Consider the following 20,294-nt stretch of genomic DNA (forward strand, 5'->3'; position numbering starts at 1 on the left):
GTTACCATAATATAATTTTCCCAATGGTCTTTACCACTTGGGTGTATTGAGTCAATACAAAGTCCACGGAATCAAAGTGTGTTATTTTGGTCTCAATTTGTCTTTGCAACTCTAGGTGCAGTGAGTCAAGACAAAGTCCACATTAAATAAAACAAAAAGTCAAGTCCACATAACAATCAAAGCAGCTTGTGCCTGTTATTTTGGCCTCAATTTGTCTATTGTAAATTGGTGTTGTGAGTCAATTTGTCTATTGCAATTTTAACGTGGTGCTATGCTAGGAATCAACTCAAACATTTTGTAGTATTCTGTGATCTTTTCTGAGAAAGTTCTATGTACTAAACTTTCTATGTATTGAACCACGTCTATTTCAACTCTATAATATGTACTGAAAATTCAAAAGTTACCATTTCATCCACGACAAATAATTCTCTTTCCTAGAAGTTAAACAACACACACATGAAAGTTGTCAGGTAAAGAAGCAGAGGAATAGCCAAGAAAAATGTCCATCTTTTTCTTCTTATTTCTCTCTCTCTTCTTGTTACTGCAAGGAGGACGACGCTTGGCAACATCACCAAGAGATTCAGATGAGTGCACGGTGACAAGGTGCAGAATGGCCCAGCCATCTGATTCCCATTCTGCCTAAAGGACAATCAACAGCCAAATCACTGTGCTATCGTAATCCTGGATTCGAACTATTTTGCTCTTCAACCAATAACCATACCATCCTTGAGCTCCCGTTTTCTGTCATGGCAAGGGTCCGGAAAAATGATTACATATCTAAGTTGATACATATACATGACCCCAGCCATTGCTATCTCCAGAACTACTTGGAAAACTCAACTTAACTGCCTCTCCTTTCCAATTCTCATATAATGAACAATATACCAACCACAGTATTTTCAGTTGTTCCTCAACAAATGGGTATTCAATGAATATGGATCCAATCACTTGCCTTGGCAACAACAGCCAAGGCCCCAAGATCTATTATGTGGTACCTAATGATTTTTAATCCATTGGCCGCTATCATCTTGCACAAAGTTGTATACCATTAAATCACCAGCATATTATTTAAATTATTTATATATTTATGGCCTTGAATTGAGTTGGTACAATTCCAAACTCATATGTGGGAACAGCAGTAGCAACAACAAATATGATGAAACTGAATGCTTTGACAATAATAATGTTCCTAATCCACCGGGAAATACTACGGATATTTTTTCATCATCGAGCAAACAAGAAACAGGTACTCCTACCCTCTTCAACTAGGAAATACATATATATATATATATATGAGAAACATTATAAGTTCATGAACGACAAATGTCGAGCCTTGTCTATCTTTTACAGGTGAAACCAAAAGCCTAGTGCTTAAAGTTGAACGCTCTATCTACCCTGCCAAGATTTTTTTTATTTATTTTTCATTTTTGGGAAAAAAGATTTTCACACCTACTTCGATTGTTTAAAATTACAGGTGTGATCCCATCCGGCTTGTTTCTTCTTCTTGTAGTCATGGTCACAATATATTGTGTTCACATATCAAATAAATTGAAAAAAGAGGATCAAGTGAAAATCAAAAGGTTTTTGGACTTACCTACCCAAAAAAAAAAAAAAAAGGTTTTTGGAGGATTACAGAGCTCTCAAGCCTACAAGATACACTTATGCAGAGATTAAGAAAATTACTAGCAATTTCAAGGACAAACTAGGCCAAGGAGGTTATGGAACAGTGTACAAGGGACAGCTTTCCAATGATGTTCACATTGTAGCTAAGATCCTCAATGATTTCAAGGGGAATGGAGGCGACTTAATCAACGAAGTGGGGGCAATAGGTAGAATCCACCACATCAACGTGGTTCGCTTGGTCGGATACTGTGCTGATGGATTTGGAAGAGCTCTCATTTACGAATACTTACCAAATGATTCCCTAGATAAGTTTATATCATCTGATCAGGAAAAAAGTTCACTCGGTTGGGGGAAGCTACATGATTTTGCTCTTGGCATAGTGTCACTGGTTGCCTTGCAAGGTCAACTCCGTGACATTTCACATGTGGTGGTGTGACCATTTGAGTGCTCAAGAGTGGCCTTTGGAAGTGCCTAGGCAATGGGCATCGAGATTCCAAGTTGGTGGTTCAATGCCTCAACGTGGCCCCAAAGTTGGCCCCAAGCAGCCCAAGGCAGACATGCCACCATGCAGCCAGCAGCACGCCCAAGCAGCAAAGGCCGCAGCCCAGCCGCAGCTCAGGTCGCAGCCTGCGTGCACATGCCAGCTACCCGCCTGCAGCCCAGGCCACGGCCCAGCAGCAGCAGCCAATCTTGGCAGATTTTGGCGCATTGTTTGAGGGTCCAAATGAAGGAGTTTTGGGCTGAAATTTTTACTGGACTTGGGCCTTGGGGTGAGTGTTTTCCCGACCAAGTTTGGTGATTTTTCTCAAATTGTGAAATTTTTGAAAAATCATTATGACTCCTCAAGCATACGGCATGTTTCCTCTTGCTAGTTGACAAAAGACTTTAAAAGCATATATAAGGGGGTATAGTGTGCCTCCTACCTGGCTCCACACCCAAACTGAGTTTTAAGTGAGCAACATTGGGGCAACTCAAGGGTGGGTTTTAGGCATTCAGAGAGGTGTCTAGAGTCTCCAAAAAGGTTTCGGAGCCCCATGGATGGTGCAAAAATGTAAGCACTACGCATGCCTCCCAAGCACGAGGTTTGGTGCATGCTTTCCATTATGCCATGCATTATGGCATCTTGGGGTCGTTCTAGAATGAATGGGCTATCCAAACACCACCAAAAGCCTCGTGTGCCAACTCAAGTACTTGATTTGGGTTCAACCTTGCACGTGGAGATCCCGTGGCTTAAGCTAAGCGGTTGGAAGGAAACACTGCATATGTGGGCTATCAAATGAAGGCATCAAGCTATACATTGACTAAATCCATTGAGGGATGACATTATGCTACAAGTGAGCTACGGATTGTGCCAACTCAAGTGCTTGATTTGGGTTCAACCTTGCACGTGGGGATCCCGTGGCTTAAGCTAAACGGTTGGAAGACACCGCATATGTGGGCTATCAAATGAAGGCATCAAGTTATACATTGACTGAATCCATTGAGGGATGACATTATGCTACAAGCGAGCTACGGATTGAGATGTTGCCTTACTCGCTAAGGTGCACAATAGCCTTAGGCGGAATCTAACACACGTGTTGGCATGAGGACTACACCGTGGGCAAGTTATTGATCCTAGATGTCTTGTGGGCTTTGCATGACCATGTGGCTATCAGATATGTATCGATTGAGGCATGCTTGACCCTGTGACACTTCGAGATGCTTCCAAAGACTCAACATGCTATGTTGGCTTGTTAGCTAAGTCGAGGGCCTTCGCTAGCACATTGTTGTGTGGGTAGGTACCTTGATGACATGAACCTAAGTTGGGCGAGCACCTTGCTTGAGATAAGCTTGGCACTATGAAGAAACTTATGCCGTGCTTGGTGCACTTGAGGCATCAGGCCTACTTGTGGCATCCAGATGAAAACGGAGCTTCCTATGGGAGTTGTTCTGCTTGACAAAGCATTGGGGCCAAATGTTCAAACGGGTGAGATCATCAACACTCGATTTGTCAATGAGGTATGGCGGGCTTAAACTTGGTGGAGTTTGAGTGCCACACGGACGGAAAATTGTTCTACTACGCCTCTAAAAGAGTCCGCCCATGACACATAGCCAAAGGTATTGAATATTTTCATCAAGGGTGTGATCAAGGAATCCTTCATTTTGATATCAAACCACATAATATCTTGTTAGACCACAAATTCAATCCAAAGATCTCTGATTTTGGTCTAGCCAAGTTGTGTTCGAAAGAACAAAGTGTTGTATCCATGACTGCTACTAGGGGGATGGTGGGCTACATTGCACCCAAAGTGTTTTCTAGGATCTTTGGAAACGTGTCATACAAATTAGATGTCTATAGTTTTGGAATGTTGCTTCTTGAAACGGTTGGAGGGAGGGAGAATACTAATGTTACAAAACATAATACCGGTGAAGTTTACTTTCCTGAATGCATCTATAATCGTTTAAATCAAGGAGAAGAACAGGAGATCGTGATTGAAGAAGATAGAGATGCTAAGATTGTGAAGAAACTAACAATTCTAGGAATTTGGTGCATTCAATGGTACCCAGAAGATCAACCTGCTATGAAAGTTGTGGTTCAAATGCTAGAAGGAAATGGAGAAACTCTGGCAATGCCCCCTAGTCCATTTACCACCACAAATCCAAGGACTTCTAGGGGTGGGTGGACTTTTGATAGCAAGCTAGAAGTCATTTCTGAATTCAAGTGATAGAAACAATTAAGTGTTGCTTGTTTTAGACTTTTTATCAGTTTGTGTGGTAGAAATATTTTTTCTGTTGATCAGATACAATTGTGTAATCAATCTACTCTTAAAGCTTTTCAAATAATACATCTGGTGCATGGGCTTTGAAATAATTTTGCTTGCATTTGCTATATATATATTACTATGCATCGGAAGGTAACAAATAAATACAAATCTAATAATGCATAAATAGGTTTGAGGTTTAACTGTAGTTGCAAAATACTTAATGCCATTACACAACAATGAATGATCATTACAAATTGATTTAAATGAAACTAAATCTGAATGTTGATATCCTAAGGTGGTGGTGTTTCATTAAACTGAATACGGAAAATCTGAAAACTAATGATTAATGCTGAATATTTTAAGTGGTGGTTGTGTTAGGGTTGTTGTGGCGGCAATGGTGATGGAAGTAAGTGCTAAATTAATTTACGAAATACCACCCCAGCTCTCAACTTGCACACACAAGATACTAACTAGTATCGTTATATTTTAGTCCTTATTTGATACGTGCCTTGTAGGGTGATTGCTGATACCACATGTTTTTTCTTGTCTTAAAATAACACGTTTGATTGTAAAAATGAATAAAATTGGTAATACCATAATATTGCTAATCTCTCAAAAAGGTGGGATTAGCAATACCCACCATTGCATTAGTCATATCACCCTATCTAGAATAAAATTTAATCCTCCCCTCATATCCTATTCTATATCATACCCTAATCAAACATAATACACGTATACTCACTATATATTTAAGTTTAGATGATGACTATGTTTTGTGAAGGTAGCAGAAAACCATTATCAGCCTCGAACTGTCCTAGAAACTACCCTCAGTCTCACAATAATCTTCATCCTGTTGACTGTAAAAGCCGCTTTTGCCAGAATAGAACCAGTATTTCAAGCTCTATAACTTTAATCTTTGCTTCAAATAGACGGAAATTTCTGAAGTTCTACGATCAACTTGTACCAAACCACCACAAAATTCCTCTGTTACAATAAAAACCTCCAGTTTCCAGTAACAAAAAGGGTAAATTTTCTACATAAAACAGCTCCCATACAATGCTATCACCATAAAATACATACAAGTCTCTGGTTTCCATTTCTACATCACCAACATACATAAACAGTCCTTCCATAAAAAAAAACCTACCATAACTCGCAATTTCTCAGCTTCATCCAATCTTTTACAGAAAAATCAGAGCTTTGTCATTTTGAAATGGGACACTACAAAAAATTTTATATTAAACATTTTCACGAGTCGTGCCTTTTTTTCTATTTTTACAAACTATAGCACAATTCCAATAGGGAATTACACATTGTCTATTCTCCTAACCTTCATCAAATTGACTCAAGAACTTTTGGCCCAAAAACCACCTTTATTCTATTCGCTTCTCTTTCCTTCATCGATTTGAACCACATCTCTTTCCATGGATCTGTAAAATGAAAATTCTCTGCTCTACTTTGAAATCCCTATCATGGCACCACACGTGCACTTCACTTCTCCAGCGACATTCATATGTTGACAATGTAAATTAGAATAGCTAGGCCCACATCTTAACTTTATTTTAGTCGAAATGTTTTATTTTCTGCAGAGATAAAATTAATTTATAAATGCACAATTAAAATAAATTGAGGGAATTAATATAATAAAAGTACTTTACCATTAAAAAATAATGGACTAACTACATACTTTTAGACATTTATCAAGCAACACCAAACAGCAGCTCAACAAAGAACTGCTTGTGGAGTATATCAGAAGGTTTCGAGATGCCGCCCTAGACTATTATGATGATCATGATGTGAGACTATTTTTGTCAACCCTTTGCATCCATAGCATGCTGTTAAAATCCACCTACTCTCCACCTACTTCACCCACTTAAACCTACTCCACTAAACCTAACCCACTACACCACTACCACCTCACCTACTCCACTAAACCTAACCCACTACACCACTACCACCTCCACTTCACCTACTCCTTACCTACTACACACTCACCCTCTTCTATATATAGGAATCATGAATCATTGTAATAGAAATCAACATTATATCAATCAATAATACAATTCTCTATTTCTTTTTATACATCAATTCTAACATGGTATCAGAGCTATAAGATTTAGGCCTATACTCCTTTCTTTCCGGCGGGCAGCCGGCCGGCAACCTTGCCTTCGCTGCCCGCTGGAGTTTTTTTCAACACATACCAGAAACTCTTCCTTCTTTGTTTCCTCATCTTCATCACTCTCAGTTTCCTTCTTCGAAGCCTCACAACAATGTTGTATCTTCTGCGATTCATCCCACCACGAGCGTCCAGGAGCTTCTCGAATGCCCTGTTTGTGCCAATTCAATGTACCCTCCTATACACCAGTCTTTGTAGTGGCTTGCTGGCTTTGTACTCTTGCGGATCTTGTGCATCAAACTGGTCAGCTCCGAAAGCTTGAACACAAGGCTTGTGCCCTCCTTGTGCAAATGCCACTAGATATAAGGAGAAGAAGAAGAAGATGACTTGCAGCTGAGGAGGAGAACACATACTGACATTGGTGGCACTTTGGCAGTCAGTGCTAAAGGTACACTATATTCTTCTTTTGGAGGAAATTCACTCCAGCAGCCTTGAGTTCATTATATGTACCATAATACTGGGGATACCTTCACTTGGGTCCCCCAATGCTTCTTGCCATGTATCTATAGTGTGTATAGTATTGAGAGCAATCAGACCCATCCACACAACACACAGCAGTTCATACACAGTCAAGTCGCTTGTGATCATCTTTAAATGCAAGAGATATTGCAGCAGAGGGCTTAGATTTGTGGCCAGATTTTGATGTGCAACAACAGCAGCTCCTAAATGAATTATCCCGTCTCTCTCAGCCGGGCTTAGATTTGTTGGTCTCGTGTAGCTATGACAACACCATCAAGGATTGAGCAGAAAATAAATAAAGTGGAAGGAGATAAGAACACCATGATTTCTTTGAGGGTCTGGGTTTGGTGGTTGCCAGTCAGTTTGCATATCAAAAACAAACAAAAAAAAAAAAAGAAGATGAATGAGTCTTTTTATATGCAAAAGAATTTTTTGATCGATGGTGTGGTCTACTAAAAGAAAAAAGGAGGCGCTGGAGTGGGGTCAAAAGGTGTAGAGAATGATTTATTTAAGAGAGAGAGAAGTTGGGTGGGTTTCTCTTCTCTAAACCATGCTCCACAGGCTGTTAAAGCTCCAAACACCAAACACCCACCTTTATTTTAATATTTCCACCCATTTATTTTTAAACTTTTCTTCCACCAACCCACCAACCCACTGATTTTATATTTTATTTTATCACCCGTCATTTCTTTTCACTTTTTCTTCCCACCACTTTCAATCAACTTGTCTTGCATAGGCGGGAAGATTGATAAAAAAAAATAAAATAAAATAAAATAAAAAAATATTCCAATACAACACGGCACACCACTGGCAATACACATCTGCTACATCAGTGCGAGTGTGGCTTCAAAATTTCAAAATCAAAATTTTCAAATTTCAAGATTTCAAGATTGCTTTTTCTGCTCCAACACCCTTGAACCACACCTCCCATTCGAGTTTGCACAACAACCCATATTTTATTCATCTCAGGGATCAACCCCGGTCACAATTTTACACCAAAAAAAAAAAAAAAAAAACAAACAAACAAACAAACAAACAAACAAAACAAACATCACTCACACACCCACCCACAGGCGGGATTTTTTCCTTATCCCTTCTCTACTCTGCCGCCGGTCTTTTCTTCTTGCCTCCGTCCTGGACGGCCCTTGACGGTGTTGCCTCCGTATTTCCCACTCCACTGGGCACGATCACTCCACCCTGCTCCTCCACTACAGCATATGGCGGACCTCCAAATCGGAACATAACGGTGGCCTTCCGCTTCAACTCCTTATTTTCCGCCTTTAGCACACTTATCTCTGCTCGCGCATCCTTATACATGCGTTGGAGCAGAGCCAGTTGGGCGTTTAACTGCTGCACCTCATTTGTCCTACTCTGCAGCCGGTGCGACAAGTTTGTGACCGCAGTCATAGTTTCAACACAGGACTTCAATGTATACTGATTAGCTTCAATATCCGTTTGCACTGCCATTTTTTGCTCCACCGACCGCATCGGAAAGTTCAACGGAGCAAAACCAGAGGTGTTTGGTTGAGGTTCACAGGCCACCGCACCAGTTATCTCTCTTGTTGACTCGTTGAGGTCGGGAAAGAGAGTGAGCAGACCACGGGAAGAAGAGGCTATGTTCTGGGTAGCTGAACGGGAAGAAGAAGCCATGGTTTTGGGTTGCTGAGTGTTTCAGAGAAGGGTTGGTTACAGAATGTTACAGAGAACGAAGAGGTTTCAACTGGTTTGTTATGCTTCCAAGCCTCAGACTTCGCTTTGGTTTATAAAGACAGAGACGACGAGGCCGACACGCGCTCTGTCAATCACGTGCATCGCCGCGTGTCAGGCGCCCCTTTTGATGGCTCGACGCTTTCTGTCGGGCACGTCTTTTGATGAAGTGGGCGTGCCTTTTGATGGCACGCCTTTTTATGGATTGGGCACGCCTTTTGATGGCACGCCTTTTGAAAGATTGGGCACACCTTTTGAGGGTGCGACTTTTTAAGGGTCCGACAAGACTCTGTAAACTGTCCCGACATTGATTCCGGTTAGCTCCTTCATGGGTCCGACAAGACTCTGTAAACTGTCCCGACATTGATTCCGGTTAGCTCCTTCATGGGTCCGACAAGACTCTGTAAACTGTCCCGACATTGATTCCGGTTAGTTTCTACAAGGGTCCAGCAAGACTCCGTAAACTGTCACCACAACTGTCACAACATTGTCTGCTACAACGGTCCGACATAATCCCATAAACTGTCTTCTACATCGGTCTGACACCGCCATCCAGTGTCCTCTACACCGTTATGACACCACCATACAGTGTCCTCTACATGGTTATGACACCCCCATACAGTGTCCTCTACAACGTTATGACACCACCATCCAGTGTCTTCACCAATGGTCTGACACGACCATACAGTGTCTCTTATCCTCTTTTATTTTTATGTATTTTCTTGTTTTGTTACTCTCTCCAAACTCAAGTTGGTTAGTTCCTATCCCCCTTGAGTTTGCGGGGGGCTGTTAAAATCCACCTACTCTCCACCTACTTCACCCACTTAAACCTACTCCACTAAACCTAACCCACTACACCACTACCACCTCACCTACTCCACTAAACCTAACCCACTACACCACTACCACCTCCACTTCACCTACTCCTTACCTACTACACACTCACCCTCTTCTATATATAGGAATCATGAATCATTGTAATAGAAATCAACATTATATCAATCAATAATACAATTCTCTATTTCTTTTTATACATCAATTCTAACACATGCTCAAGAGCATTGTGCCCTGTTGGAGAACTTGAGATATACATTGTTGGGCCTGTTTCCTAATAGCTCAAGCTTTTGGGAAAGTTGATGACTAAATAGATAATTGCCAGCTACTTATTAGTGTCTACTACATATCCAGTTTCAAGTGGACGATCAACAATGCATAGAACTTGCTACTATGCACAACTATCATCTGACACTTAATAATGTCTAATGGCTACAGTATATTTGGCATAAATGAGATACAAAAGGCTGGTACATGCAGCCTATTTCCCTGAAAAGTTCATCCCAAAAGTAATACAAATATATAATGTACTTTGAAATCATTGAACACTGCTATTCACATGTAGGTAGCTTCTCACAACAAAAATGGGGCTTTTGATATCATTTTGAGGTTATGCTTTTTCCTAAACACCAAAGCAGCATACAACAAAAGAAGATATTTATTTAATGTTTCCTTCCAGGCAATAGGAGACAATCATATAAGAGTTAGAGAGAGAAGAACATTAAGCATAGAAGCAACCACTGTAAAAATGTACCTTTACTTCATATGTTGAGAATGAAGCCTTTCCCTACAGCAACTCATGAATTGCCATCCAAGAACTAATGGTGAAAAAAATGAATAAATCAGCATTACCAACGTTCAAGCAGTTCTTCTGAAACTTACTCAGTTGAGAGTTTCTACATCCAAACACATGGACCTTGTACTATATCTCAACCCAACTACAACCAGAGTTCTTCCGAATTCCTCTTTCCATCATTTCTTTCCTCACCTTTGCAGCTTCTTCCCAATTACCATCTTCTGAATAAACCTTTGACAACAAGACATAAGCTGCATCATTTTCAGGAACTAACTGAAATAACTTCCTAGCAGCCCATTCTCCCAACTCTCTGTCTCCATGTATTCTACAACCATTAAGCAAGGATCTCCAAATTGCCGGCCAAGGTTCAAATGGCATTGCCTCAATTATATTTTTAGCATCTTGGAGGAAACCATTTCTTGACAACAAATCAACAAAGCAACCATAATTACCTGGTAAAGGTTCTATTCCATAATCTGAGGTCATTGATTTGAACAAAAGACGGCCATGATCAACCAGACCCATATGACTACAGGCTGATATAAGTGACACAAATGTGGCTTGGCTGGGCTTTAGATTAGCCAACTTCATTTTCTCAAAGAGTTCCATAGCTTCCGAAATGAGACCATGACGGGCATAAGCCATGATCATAGTATTGCAAAGGACCACATCACCGAATTTAGATGATTGATCAAAAGCCATCCGTGCACTTCTAATATCCCCAAATTTAGCATAAGCATCTATAACTGCACTGGCAACAAATAAATTCGCCTTGTATCCTGTTTTGATAATTAGTGAATGAACAGATTTAGTTTGATGTTGAGATGCAATTCCGGCGCAACCATTTAAAATGCTGGCAAGAATAAAATCATCAGGTTCTCCACCATCTTCTTTTAGACAATTTAGAAATTTTATGGCTTCAGCGACACAACCTCGATGCGCAAATGCTGAAATCACAGTACTCCATGATACCATATCTATTTTCTCAAGCTCAAACAAACATTTAAATACATCATCTGGAAACCCAAATTTGACATATCCTTTAATTAAGGAGCTACAAACATAACTATGGGAGGCAAAACCATATTTGACTATAATCCCATGGATTTGTTTGCTTATTTGTAGATTTTCGGTCTTAAAACAAGATTCCAAAGCACAAGAGAAGGTACACTCATTTGCTTCAAATCCCAAATTCCAAAATTGACAGAAAACCTGAAGCGCTTTAGCATCACAACTCAAATTGTACCCAGAAATTATTTCATTCCAATTGTTTATGTTTTTAAAAGGTAAACTATCAAACACCGAACGTGCCATCTTGATTACTCCACATCTAGAGAACATATTAATTAGTGAACTTGAAACATGGGATTCATCATAAAATCCAAAATGACAAGCAAGAGAAAAGAACTGAAGACCAAGATGAAGATCAAGGACGTCCCCACATAGCCTAAACAAGATTGAGAAAGTAAGATGATTGGGCTTCAAGCTTGTGAACATGAAACTATTGAACAAGCTTGCAACTTCTTTTGTATCCACATCTTGAGAAGAACCTGAAAATGCAGTATTCCAAGAGACAACATCTCTCTCTTGCATTGCATTGAAAAGCTTGAAAGCTGGACCCTTCTCAGCATTTTTAAAGTACATATCCATGAGAGCATTCATCACTGAAGTACTCGGCTCCATCTCACTCTGAACAATCAATCCATGAATCTGTCTTCCACAATCCAGATCACCTATAATTATGCACCCTCTGAGAGCATTAATAAAGGTAAATTTGTCCATAAGTACTCCTTTGCTGTGCATCAAAGATAGAGTGCTCATGGCTTTAAAGCCAAGACCGCGAAGTGCATATCCTCCAACCATAGCATTCCAACAACCAACATCATGACTATCCATACCCTCGAATACCCTCTCGGCCGATTCAATGACACCAAACTTAGCATACATGTGCAGAATTGAACAGACAACAAATGGGTTCTTCTCCATTCCAACTTTCAGAGCAAAACAGTGTACACACATCCCCAACACATCAGCCCCCATACTAGTACACACCTTCACAACACTGCCTACGGCAAACTCATTCGGAGTCCACCTAGTTCTTGTCATGTCCAAATACACCTCCAGGGCCATTTCACTCAAACCATTTTTCACTGCACCCGAAATAACCAGAGTCCAAGAAACAAGGTTTCTTTCAGGCATTTCGTCAAACACCTTAAACCCATCACCCAAAACTCCAGACTCTGAGTACATTTTGACCAGATTGTTTTGTGAGAAAGTGTCGTTTGAAAATCCCAACTTGACGATACGGCCATGGATTTGGGTGCCGAAAACACACGACTTCAACTTTGCGGCGAGGGCAAGAGCATTGGAAAGTGTCGCAGCCGTGTCTCCGCCTGACAAGTGATCGGAAGATGAGGAATAGGATTTGGAATTGTAGAGTATGCAGGACAAAAACCGAATTGGTTTCAATGCAAGAGAAACTCGCAAACTTCTCATAACTTAGTTTTACGATTTTTAAGTACATTTTCAAATAGTGTGAAGACATTCATATAAAAATTGAAGCTTTTCTCGATCAAAAAAAAAAAAAAAGTTTTCAGGCAAAGATTGTTGCGAACAGAGTCTGTGACTACTTTTCTCCAACAGAATTTGCAGGCCGTTAGGACTTTCCATTTTAAGCCAGGCTTGAATCACATAATCGTGAATGAGAATTTCATTATTAATCATTATTATTATTTTTTTCCTTTTTGTCAATGCTATTAAACATTTAGTATTTTTTTTTTTTTCTTTCTAAATTAGTTTTGTTAGCAATATGTAATAGTAGGAAAACAGTCAGTGTGTTTACTTTTAATTTTTTTGAATTCAATTTTTTAAAAATTGAATTTTTTATGTTTGCATATTTTTTTTAATTTTTAGTGAATATTTTTAAAATTTTAAGTACTTCTTTTATTTTTTTAGATACACCTTATTTAGATGTATTTAAAAAATAAAATATTTGTAAAAAATCAATAAACACTTACAAATATGAAAAATGTACTGAATTTTTATATTTTTGGTATTTAGTGATTTTTTTTTAAAAAAAATTACAAATATTATATTTTTTAAGTGTATTTATATTAGGTGTATCTAAAAATTTAAAAAAAAAATTAAATTCAATAAAAATTAAAAAAAAATACGAAAAACAAAAAAAAATTAATTTTCTAAAAAGTGAATCCTGAATTTGAAAACCAAACAAGCTGAATAATTTTGAATATTGTACACTCAATTATTATTAGTTTTGTTAACAATATGTAATAGCTAATCAATGATCGAATTTTCATTCCAAACCGTTTTAAACACTAAAATTTTGAGACTTAGAATCACACTACTATTTTTCTGTAAAATTACTGTCATGTCATCTAGTTATATAGTTTTAACTTATTCCTACTCTTTGAAAATAATAAATAAATAAATAAACAACCCAAAAGTACAAAGAAATTCTTTAGCCTTCTATCTATTTTGTTTGCTATTTCAATGTCTAATTACCACATTTGTAAAGTGAAGTGACTGATAAAAAGTTGAGGGTAAAACTCTTTTTTTTTTTACTTTTTTTTTTCCAAATTTTATTTATTCATAACATTTTGCTATTAATTTTATTTTTAAATTACACTCCTATTCTTTCATGTAATCATTTCATACTTTGATCCTTAAATCAAATATTTATTTTCTTTAATCTCCAAACTATTGGCCTTTTTTTCACTTTAATTCAATTGCCAATCACAATTGAGAGGCAACTTTGAAACTTCACAAAGTAAGTTTGCCTCTCTTCGGTCTCTAAATCCAAACCCAAATCCAAAACCTATCCACAGATCCACATAATCTCAAAAAACAATTTCAAATCAAATGAAATTGAAAAATTAAGTATGCATAGTTGGAGTGGATGGGCCGCAAATCATAATCTAAGGAAGGAGTTGGGTCGTAAGAGATGGGGTGTTATGGCCTATGGTGGAGGGAAGTGAAGGAGAAGTGACTGGGTCCAGAGGAGTGGTAGGCGGCAATGGTCAGCAGGGGGAGGGAGGTAAGGGAAAGCGTATGCAAAGGCTGTTGTCTGCAAGTGGTGGTAGTGGTCTATGGCAGAGTGCTTGGAGGATAAGGAAGGTGGAGGGGAAGAGGGTGAGTCATGAGTGGTGGTGGTACATTATAGAATGCATGAAAGGAAGGAAAGGCAGAGACGGGGGCGATCCGTGATGACCGGCAAGTGACAGTAGTCTATGATGTAGGGTTACACGTTGAGAGAAAATGGTGTTGAGGGGGTCAATGAGAATGGGATAAGTTGATTGTAGTAACCGAATGAGAGGTGAATAAAGGAGGGGAGACAAGGAGAAATCAAAAGAAAGTGGAGATTCAAGTGTTATGAGATCGCATTTTAGTAGAGGACGAGAAAGGCACGTGTGTTTCTTTGTGTTGGAGAGACTACTATTTTAAGAGTTTTTCACCAAACGACATAAATGGATGACCTTCCAAAACTCCATAGATTAAAAAGTCCGAGAATGAACTATTATTTCCCTTACAATGACACACATGGTTTAATCATAACCACAAAGCAAATCCGGATGCAACTGAAAACAATAGATGTCAATATTCACAAAGGCAACAATGCATTTGCAAAGGAAACCACATGTTTCTCAACAAAATTTAAAATTAAAAAAAATAAAAAATAAAAAAAATAATTGAAAAAAATCTAACAGAAGCTAACACAAGATTAATGAGAAAACATAATAGCAAACACAAATATTTCAAGAATATATGAACACGCACCCACCATTTGTGTGACATGGAGGAGTTCTGCAGTGTACAAAGCAAGCATTTCATAAATCTAATCCCCTCCATTGAGAAGGCGGGATATTGTCAAAAGTGAATCCCCCCCTTCCCCCCACAAAAAGGAAAAAAGAAATTCAAAAATATAAAAAGAAAGAGAGGAAATCATATGAACACACATTACAGTAGAAACACCTGAAGAAGTAAAAAGATGAGACATTGTTAGAGCTCCGAGAGAATCGCAGGAATGTAGTGAGATAACTCTGCAGTGAGTGATTGAAACCCGTTGACCAGCTGTGTATGGAATTCCTGATCTTCTTCCCCAATCAGCCTGAAGTGCACCCTAATGGCGCGTTTGCAGACCGCCATAAATTCAAGGAGTGCAGCAATGAGTTGCTGCAGCTCCTGGGAACGCAGCCTCGTCGCTGGCTCACCCGACAGGAAAGCTGTGCACACACTTAAGACTCCACTGTTGACCTACAATATGCAAATTCGATATTTGATTAATACAACACAGGAATGAAATAGCAGATTTTGTTGGGAAGATCAAAACCTGTGTTACATGTACGCTTCTATTTCTCTCAAACTATCAGTGTAAACTCAATATGACAAGGGTGCAAGATATGTGTCCGACAGCCATACCTAATTTAGACACTTGTATTCTCTAATTTTTATGATGTCTGAAGAAGAAACTTCATTTTCTAGTAAAGAAACATCTTTAGACTCTCACACGGATGAGAAATAGAAATTTCATATTTTCGATAAATCCTAGTTAATTTCCCGTACATTCTACATAATTTACGACTCACCAAAAAATATTATATAATATGCAATATATGTAAGTTTCCATGACATGTCTCAGTACCCATATCCCACTTTTGGATACATATCCTGATACCTTAAGATTTAAGTTTATGAATGTGTGATGCTCGGACCCATTCCCACTTCCAATACTGAGTCCATATATTATGAGGCAACGATTAAATCCACTACTTGTCTAACACAATATCCAGGAAATAGTGATTATTATTGACAACTAAAGCGGTAAACAAAAAGCATGTGTTTAATGAGATTTAAGTCTATGCAACTCACTTGAACTGCGACAGAGCCTTGAAGTATTCTCTGTAGACTCTGGAGACGTGGGAGTTGGTCACCTTCAGAGCTGCGAGGCTCTTCAAGCTCATTTCGTAGTGCAGCTGTCCGAGTTTCAATCATTCCAATTGCATTCTCAACGGGAGAGAACTCAAGAGATTCCGATTTAATTACTACAAGCCGATTCACTAGGGCAGGGAAAGACCCCTCAGTCTGAAGAACTGTCCTCCGCTTCCATTGGTCTTCTAATCCACCTTGTGTCTTGCCATTTTTGGTAAAAGGGGTATCAAATAAGAAGTGGTCAAAGACACGTGCACGAACGCTACCAGTGGAAAGGGAAAATATTCTCTCTCTTCTGCTTCCTAGATCTTCATCTTCCATGACCGGATCAACAGCAGTTATTTGCAGGTAACAAACCCCAGGCTGCAACTCATCTGCTTTGACTTGTCTAGAATCCGGAATTATATGAAGGGTGTGATTCCCATCCATCCTTGACTCGTATATATGACTAAGTTTCTCCATTATGTCGCCCAACCTTACATCACGAGGCTCTCGATATACATATTCCTTTCTATCTAGCTTCCCAAATCTTTCACCATAGAATCCAACCCTATAATATGTTGCATCGGTGAATGGTATTGGGCTTGATTCCTGTTCAAGGATTGATTCGTAGATATTAGTTAGCATTGTGTGGCATTTTGCCAGTTGTGCGTATACCCTCCTGCTCTTATAAACTGGAATTACAAGTTCCAGAATACTTGCACAAAAATGGAAGAGTTCGGCTTGAGAGAAAAGCTTATTTGCAAGCTGTAAGTATTTTACAGCAGAGTCAACAGTGAGTTTTGAAGCACCATATCCTTCTACCTCAGCTGCTGAGGCTTCAGAAGATATCTCATTGCTGACCATTGGGCATATTTTACGTAAAGCAGTTATGTGATCACTGCTCCAGACACCGTCATTTCTGCTCACAAGGGCCTATAAGAGAATTGAATTACACAAATGAGCAAATAAAGGGATACAGCTATGTAAGCATCAGTAACATAAAATACTGGTTTTGGGGGGGGGGGGGGGGGGGGGGGGGGGGGGGGGGGAGGACTTTTAAAGGATATAAATCATCAATGGTGCCCTAACTCTTAATGCCTAGTCAACAGAATAAATCTACAGGAAAGGAAGGCCCGTACATAAGCAACATATTATGGCAGTGAAATTCAGGAATGTCTCAACTGACGTGATTTTATCAATTATGACTTTTAACATAATAGGAATATCTCAACATGCTTTCGAATAGAGTTAAATCTATTCGTGGTTTTGCTGTGGCAATTTATTTTGATTTTATCAACATCCCCTCTATAAAAGAGGGTATTATACAAGGATTATAAGGGAGACAAAGTCAATAGGAACATTTTGTAACTATGAAGGGAAGAAGAACAAGACAACATAGAATGGACATTCGAGCGATCTCCAGGGAAATTATGATTTCTAGACAGATCTAGTTATCAAGTTTTGACATGGACAAGAAATCTCTGGCAGCACTCCTCAAAAATCAAGATGCCAAAAGACAGCATGCCTACTACATAAGCAAATGAATGTGCTTCATCATGATAATAAATGAAAACAAACATTATTAAGCCAATTATTGATTATGTTTTTAGAGTGAGATTTATAAAATAAACAGGAGCCTTTTAAAACACTGAAAAGATCAGGGTTACCATGAAGAGGCTATCTTGAGTAGGTCTTAGTTCTCAGAGTAAAGTCAAGCTGAGAACACAAAGAAAAAGCTGCGATCCTACTTATTTGGTCATATGGTACCCTGTTTTAATTACATGTTTAAAGCATAAAACAGAGGCAGTTCCATCTTTTGCAAGTAGGAACACATGCAAGACCTTCAGGGTTTAAAATATTCTATTAAGCATGACCATATGCCAGTCAATCCAAGTACCATACTGTTAAGCACGTATTATTTAATATTTAGCTTTAGGGTAGCATAGTCTTATGTTTATCTTATTAGGGTTTGTTTAGTTTACATTATTTATAATTATTTATTATTTAGCTTAAGGGTAGCATAGTCTTTTGCTTATCTTATTAGGGTTTGTTTAGTTTACATTATTTATAAACTTTTTGTCATCTCCTTTTGGTCAATTCAATAATACAATACTTATCTTTTCTCTACAAACTCTGAGTTTTCACATATGACTGTAAGCTACCTGCATGACGACACCAGCAACAGCAACAGCACACTGTGCAGCTTCAGCCCAAGACTGCATCTCTTGATGTGCATCGCATAGATGCAATAGCCACATTATGTGAAGATCTGGTACAGGAGCAAATGCCATTGCAAGTTTATAGAAGCTCTCCGCAGCTGCATATCTATCCATGTTCATCACAGGTGCCTGCAAGAAAATGCATCCAAAATTATATTGGTAATGGCATTTATACTTATCACACATGTCACAGCCATGATAAAGTATGTCAGAATTTACCACAAGTGCGTGTTCCAGGCTACCATCAAGAGCCAGGAGGAGACTGTCAGAGAGATGTTTCACTTCTGACCATGACCACGGATTCACTGCTGTTCTTTCTGGAACTGCCGTAAGTGCAGTTTCCGGAAGTCCACACTCACTTAACAGGTTATGGCTCTTAGATTCATCTGCCATTTCCTCCAAAGATTTACGGAGACGCCGTGCTTCGCCACTTTCTTCAAGTGTTCCATCAGACTTCATCTGAGTCACTTGCACATCAGACAACAACTCTGACAATGTAATAGTCAGCATAACTCTTAACCTTGCTGTCTGCATAAAGTAAGCGAAAGAGCTCTGCAAAATGGAAGAAATCAACCTTAGTCAACATGCAAAAAAATCGACAAGATAATTGAAGCTAGAACAAACAGCTAGAAGGAGATGCGCTCAAGTGAACATTCATAACCCTACCCGGACAAGTATCAGTAGCCCAATAACTGCCCTTTTCCTAATATTATCATTTCTAAAAACTGCAAGCCGGAGAAGATGGAAAGCAATTTGTTTTAAGAAGCGATCATTTTCCCTTGCTAGTAGTGTTGCGCCATGGAGATCACATACACAGTTGAACACAGGAAACAAAGCTTTCCAAAAAGCCAATGGCTGACTTCGAGAGAAGAAGCTCGTAAATATGGATGTGATGCAATCAAGTTTTCCGTAATCAGTAGCAATGCTATGAGATGATGCAGTCGTGGAAAATTTATCAGTTATTTCCAAAACCTGAAGACTGACAGAAGCACTCAAGTTTTCTTCCCAAAGTTCCTGTAGTTCATGTAACAGTTATCAGACACCAAGAGTAACTAGAAAACACTGACTAATAATAAAGTCTAGAAGAAGCCAAGTTTTCTATTTTCTTTTCTTTTATCTTGCCCTTTATTTTTCTTCCTCCCTTTTTTTCCCCATCCTATTTGTAGGAAGAAAGAAGAGGTTGTGGCGACAAAACAAAAAATGACACCAAACCATCACCATATGCATTCTTTAATAGCAATTTCCACAGAACAGTATACCAGTTTTTGCCTCAATATCGGGTGCAAAGATTCTCTTAGTGCTTGGGCAGAAGCTCCAATCCTAGAAGATTGTGCCTGAGCAAGAGCTTCCCTTAAGGAATATGGCTGGCTAGGGGAGCTGAGATGTGAATTGACTCTTTGCCACAAGTAACCATTCTCAGGGGTTCCTGGAGGCTGCATTAAAATAAATATTCAAGTTATTAAAGGATGCATACGAAGTAATGACTCATTAGAAAACATTAGCATCAGGACTTGTCAAGGAACTTCAAAATATTATTACTAAAAAAAATGAGCTCTCTCAAGTGGCAGATACAAATAAGTAAAGCATTAAACTTGAAGAGTAACAAGAACAATAGAGACAGCAAACTCACTCTGACTTCTTGCCGTGAAGCCTCAGTCAGATACTGGTTAATTGCAGGAGAAAGTCTATCAGAGTACTTTGGGGATGTAGGTCCATCCCCAGCTGGGCTGCGAGAACTACTTCCCACAAGCATGATATCGGCTGGTTTTCTGTGCTGCACAATTTGATATGAAATTAGTAACGTAAAC

General features: G+C 38.9%; 3 protein-coding genes across 4 annotated transcripts in view; 1 reads left to right on the forward strand and 2 right to left on the reverse strand.

Annotated features, from left to right (window-relative positions):
* The first annotated feature begins 872 nt into the window (after nt 1–872).
* LOC114256106 (rust resistance kinase Lr10-like) lies at nt 873–4,328 on the forward strand. Its single transcript, XM_082911945.1, has 4 exons — nt 873–921; nt 1,475–1,580; nt 1,618–1,999; nt 3,711–4,328. The coding sequence occupies exons 1-4, from the start codon at nt 873–875 to the stop codon at nt 4,326–4,328; spliced, it is 1,155 nt and encodes a 384-aa protein (XP_082768071.1).
* A 5,780-nt stretch (nt 4,329–10,108) lies between these two features.
* Nucleotides 10,109–13,127, reverse strand: LOC145814945 (pentatricopeptide repeat-containing protein At3g09040, mitochondrial-like). Its single transcript, XM_082911880.1, has one exon. The coding sequence runs from the start codon at nt 12,833–12,835 to the stop codon at nt 10,466–10,468; it is 2,370 nt and encodes a 789-aa protein (XP_082768006.1). The 5' UTR covers nt 12,836–13,127; the 3' UTR covers nt 10,109–10,465.
* Nucleotides 13,128–15,094: 1,967 nt separating this feature from the next.
* LOC145788654 (guanine nucleotide exchange factor SPIKE 1-like) overlaps nt 15,095–20,294 on the reverse strand; it is a 48,415-nt gene continuing 43,215 nt past the window's right edge. For both annotated transcript variants that reach the window (XM_082911881.1, XM_082911882.1), the window contains 7 exons: nt 20,117–20,260; nt 19,746–19,919; nt 19,153–19,500; nt 18,706–19,038; nt 18,430–18,615; nt 16,226–17,200; nt 15,095–15,610 (listed from right to left, as the gene is read on the reverse strand). In XM_082911881.1, coding sequence (XP_082768007.1) covers nt 15,356–15,610; nt 16,226–17,200; nt 18,430–18,615; nt 18,706–19,038; nt 19,153–19,500; nt 19,746–19,919; nt 20,117–20,260 — 2,415 coding nt within the window. In that variant the 3' untranslated portion in view covers nt 15,095–15,355. The remainder of the gene's footprint in view (nt 15,611–16,225; nt 17,201–18,429; nt 18,616–18,705; nt 19,039–19,152; nt 19,501–19,745; nt 19,920–20,116; nt 20,261–20,294) is intronic.

The sequence above is a fragment of the Camellia sinensis genome, unplaced genomic scaffold (genome assembly GCF_055761805.1).
Source record: "Camellia sinensis isolate YWXY unplaced genomic scaffold, ASM5576180v1 Unanchor14, whole genome shotgun sequence".
NCBI classification, from domain to species: domain Eukaryota; kingdom Viridiplantae; phylum Streptophyta; class Magnoliopsida; order Ericales; family Theaceae; genus Camellia; species Camellia sinensis.

Bases quoted from the DNA above. Each gene is read 5' to 3' on its own strand.
- LOC114256106 (XM_082911945.1), top strand. From the start codon at position 873: ATGAACAATATACCAACCACAGTATTTTCAGTTGTTCCTCAACAAATG. The intron at 922-1,474 runs GTATTCAATGAA...TTAAAATTACAG, and splicing joins AGTTGTTCCTCAACAAATGG to GTGTGATCCCATCCGGCTTG. The intron at 2,000-3,710 runs ATAGTGTCACTG...CGCCCATGACAC, and splicing joins TACATGATTTTGCTCTTGGC to ATAGCCAAAGGTATTGAATA.
- LOC145814945 (XM_082911880.1), bottom strand. From the start codon at position 12,835: ATGAGAAGTTTGCGAGTTTCTCTTGCATTGAAACCAATTCGGTTTTTG.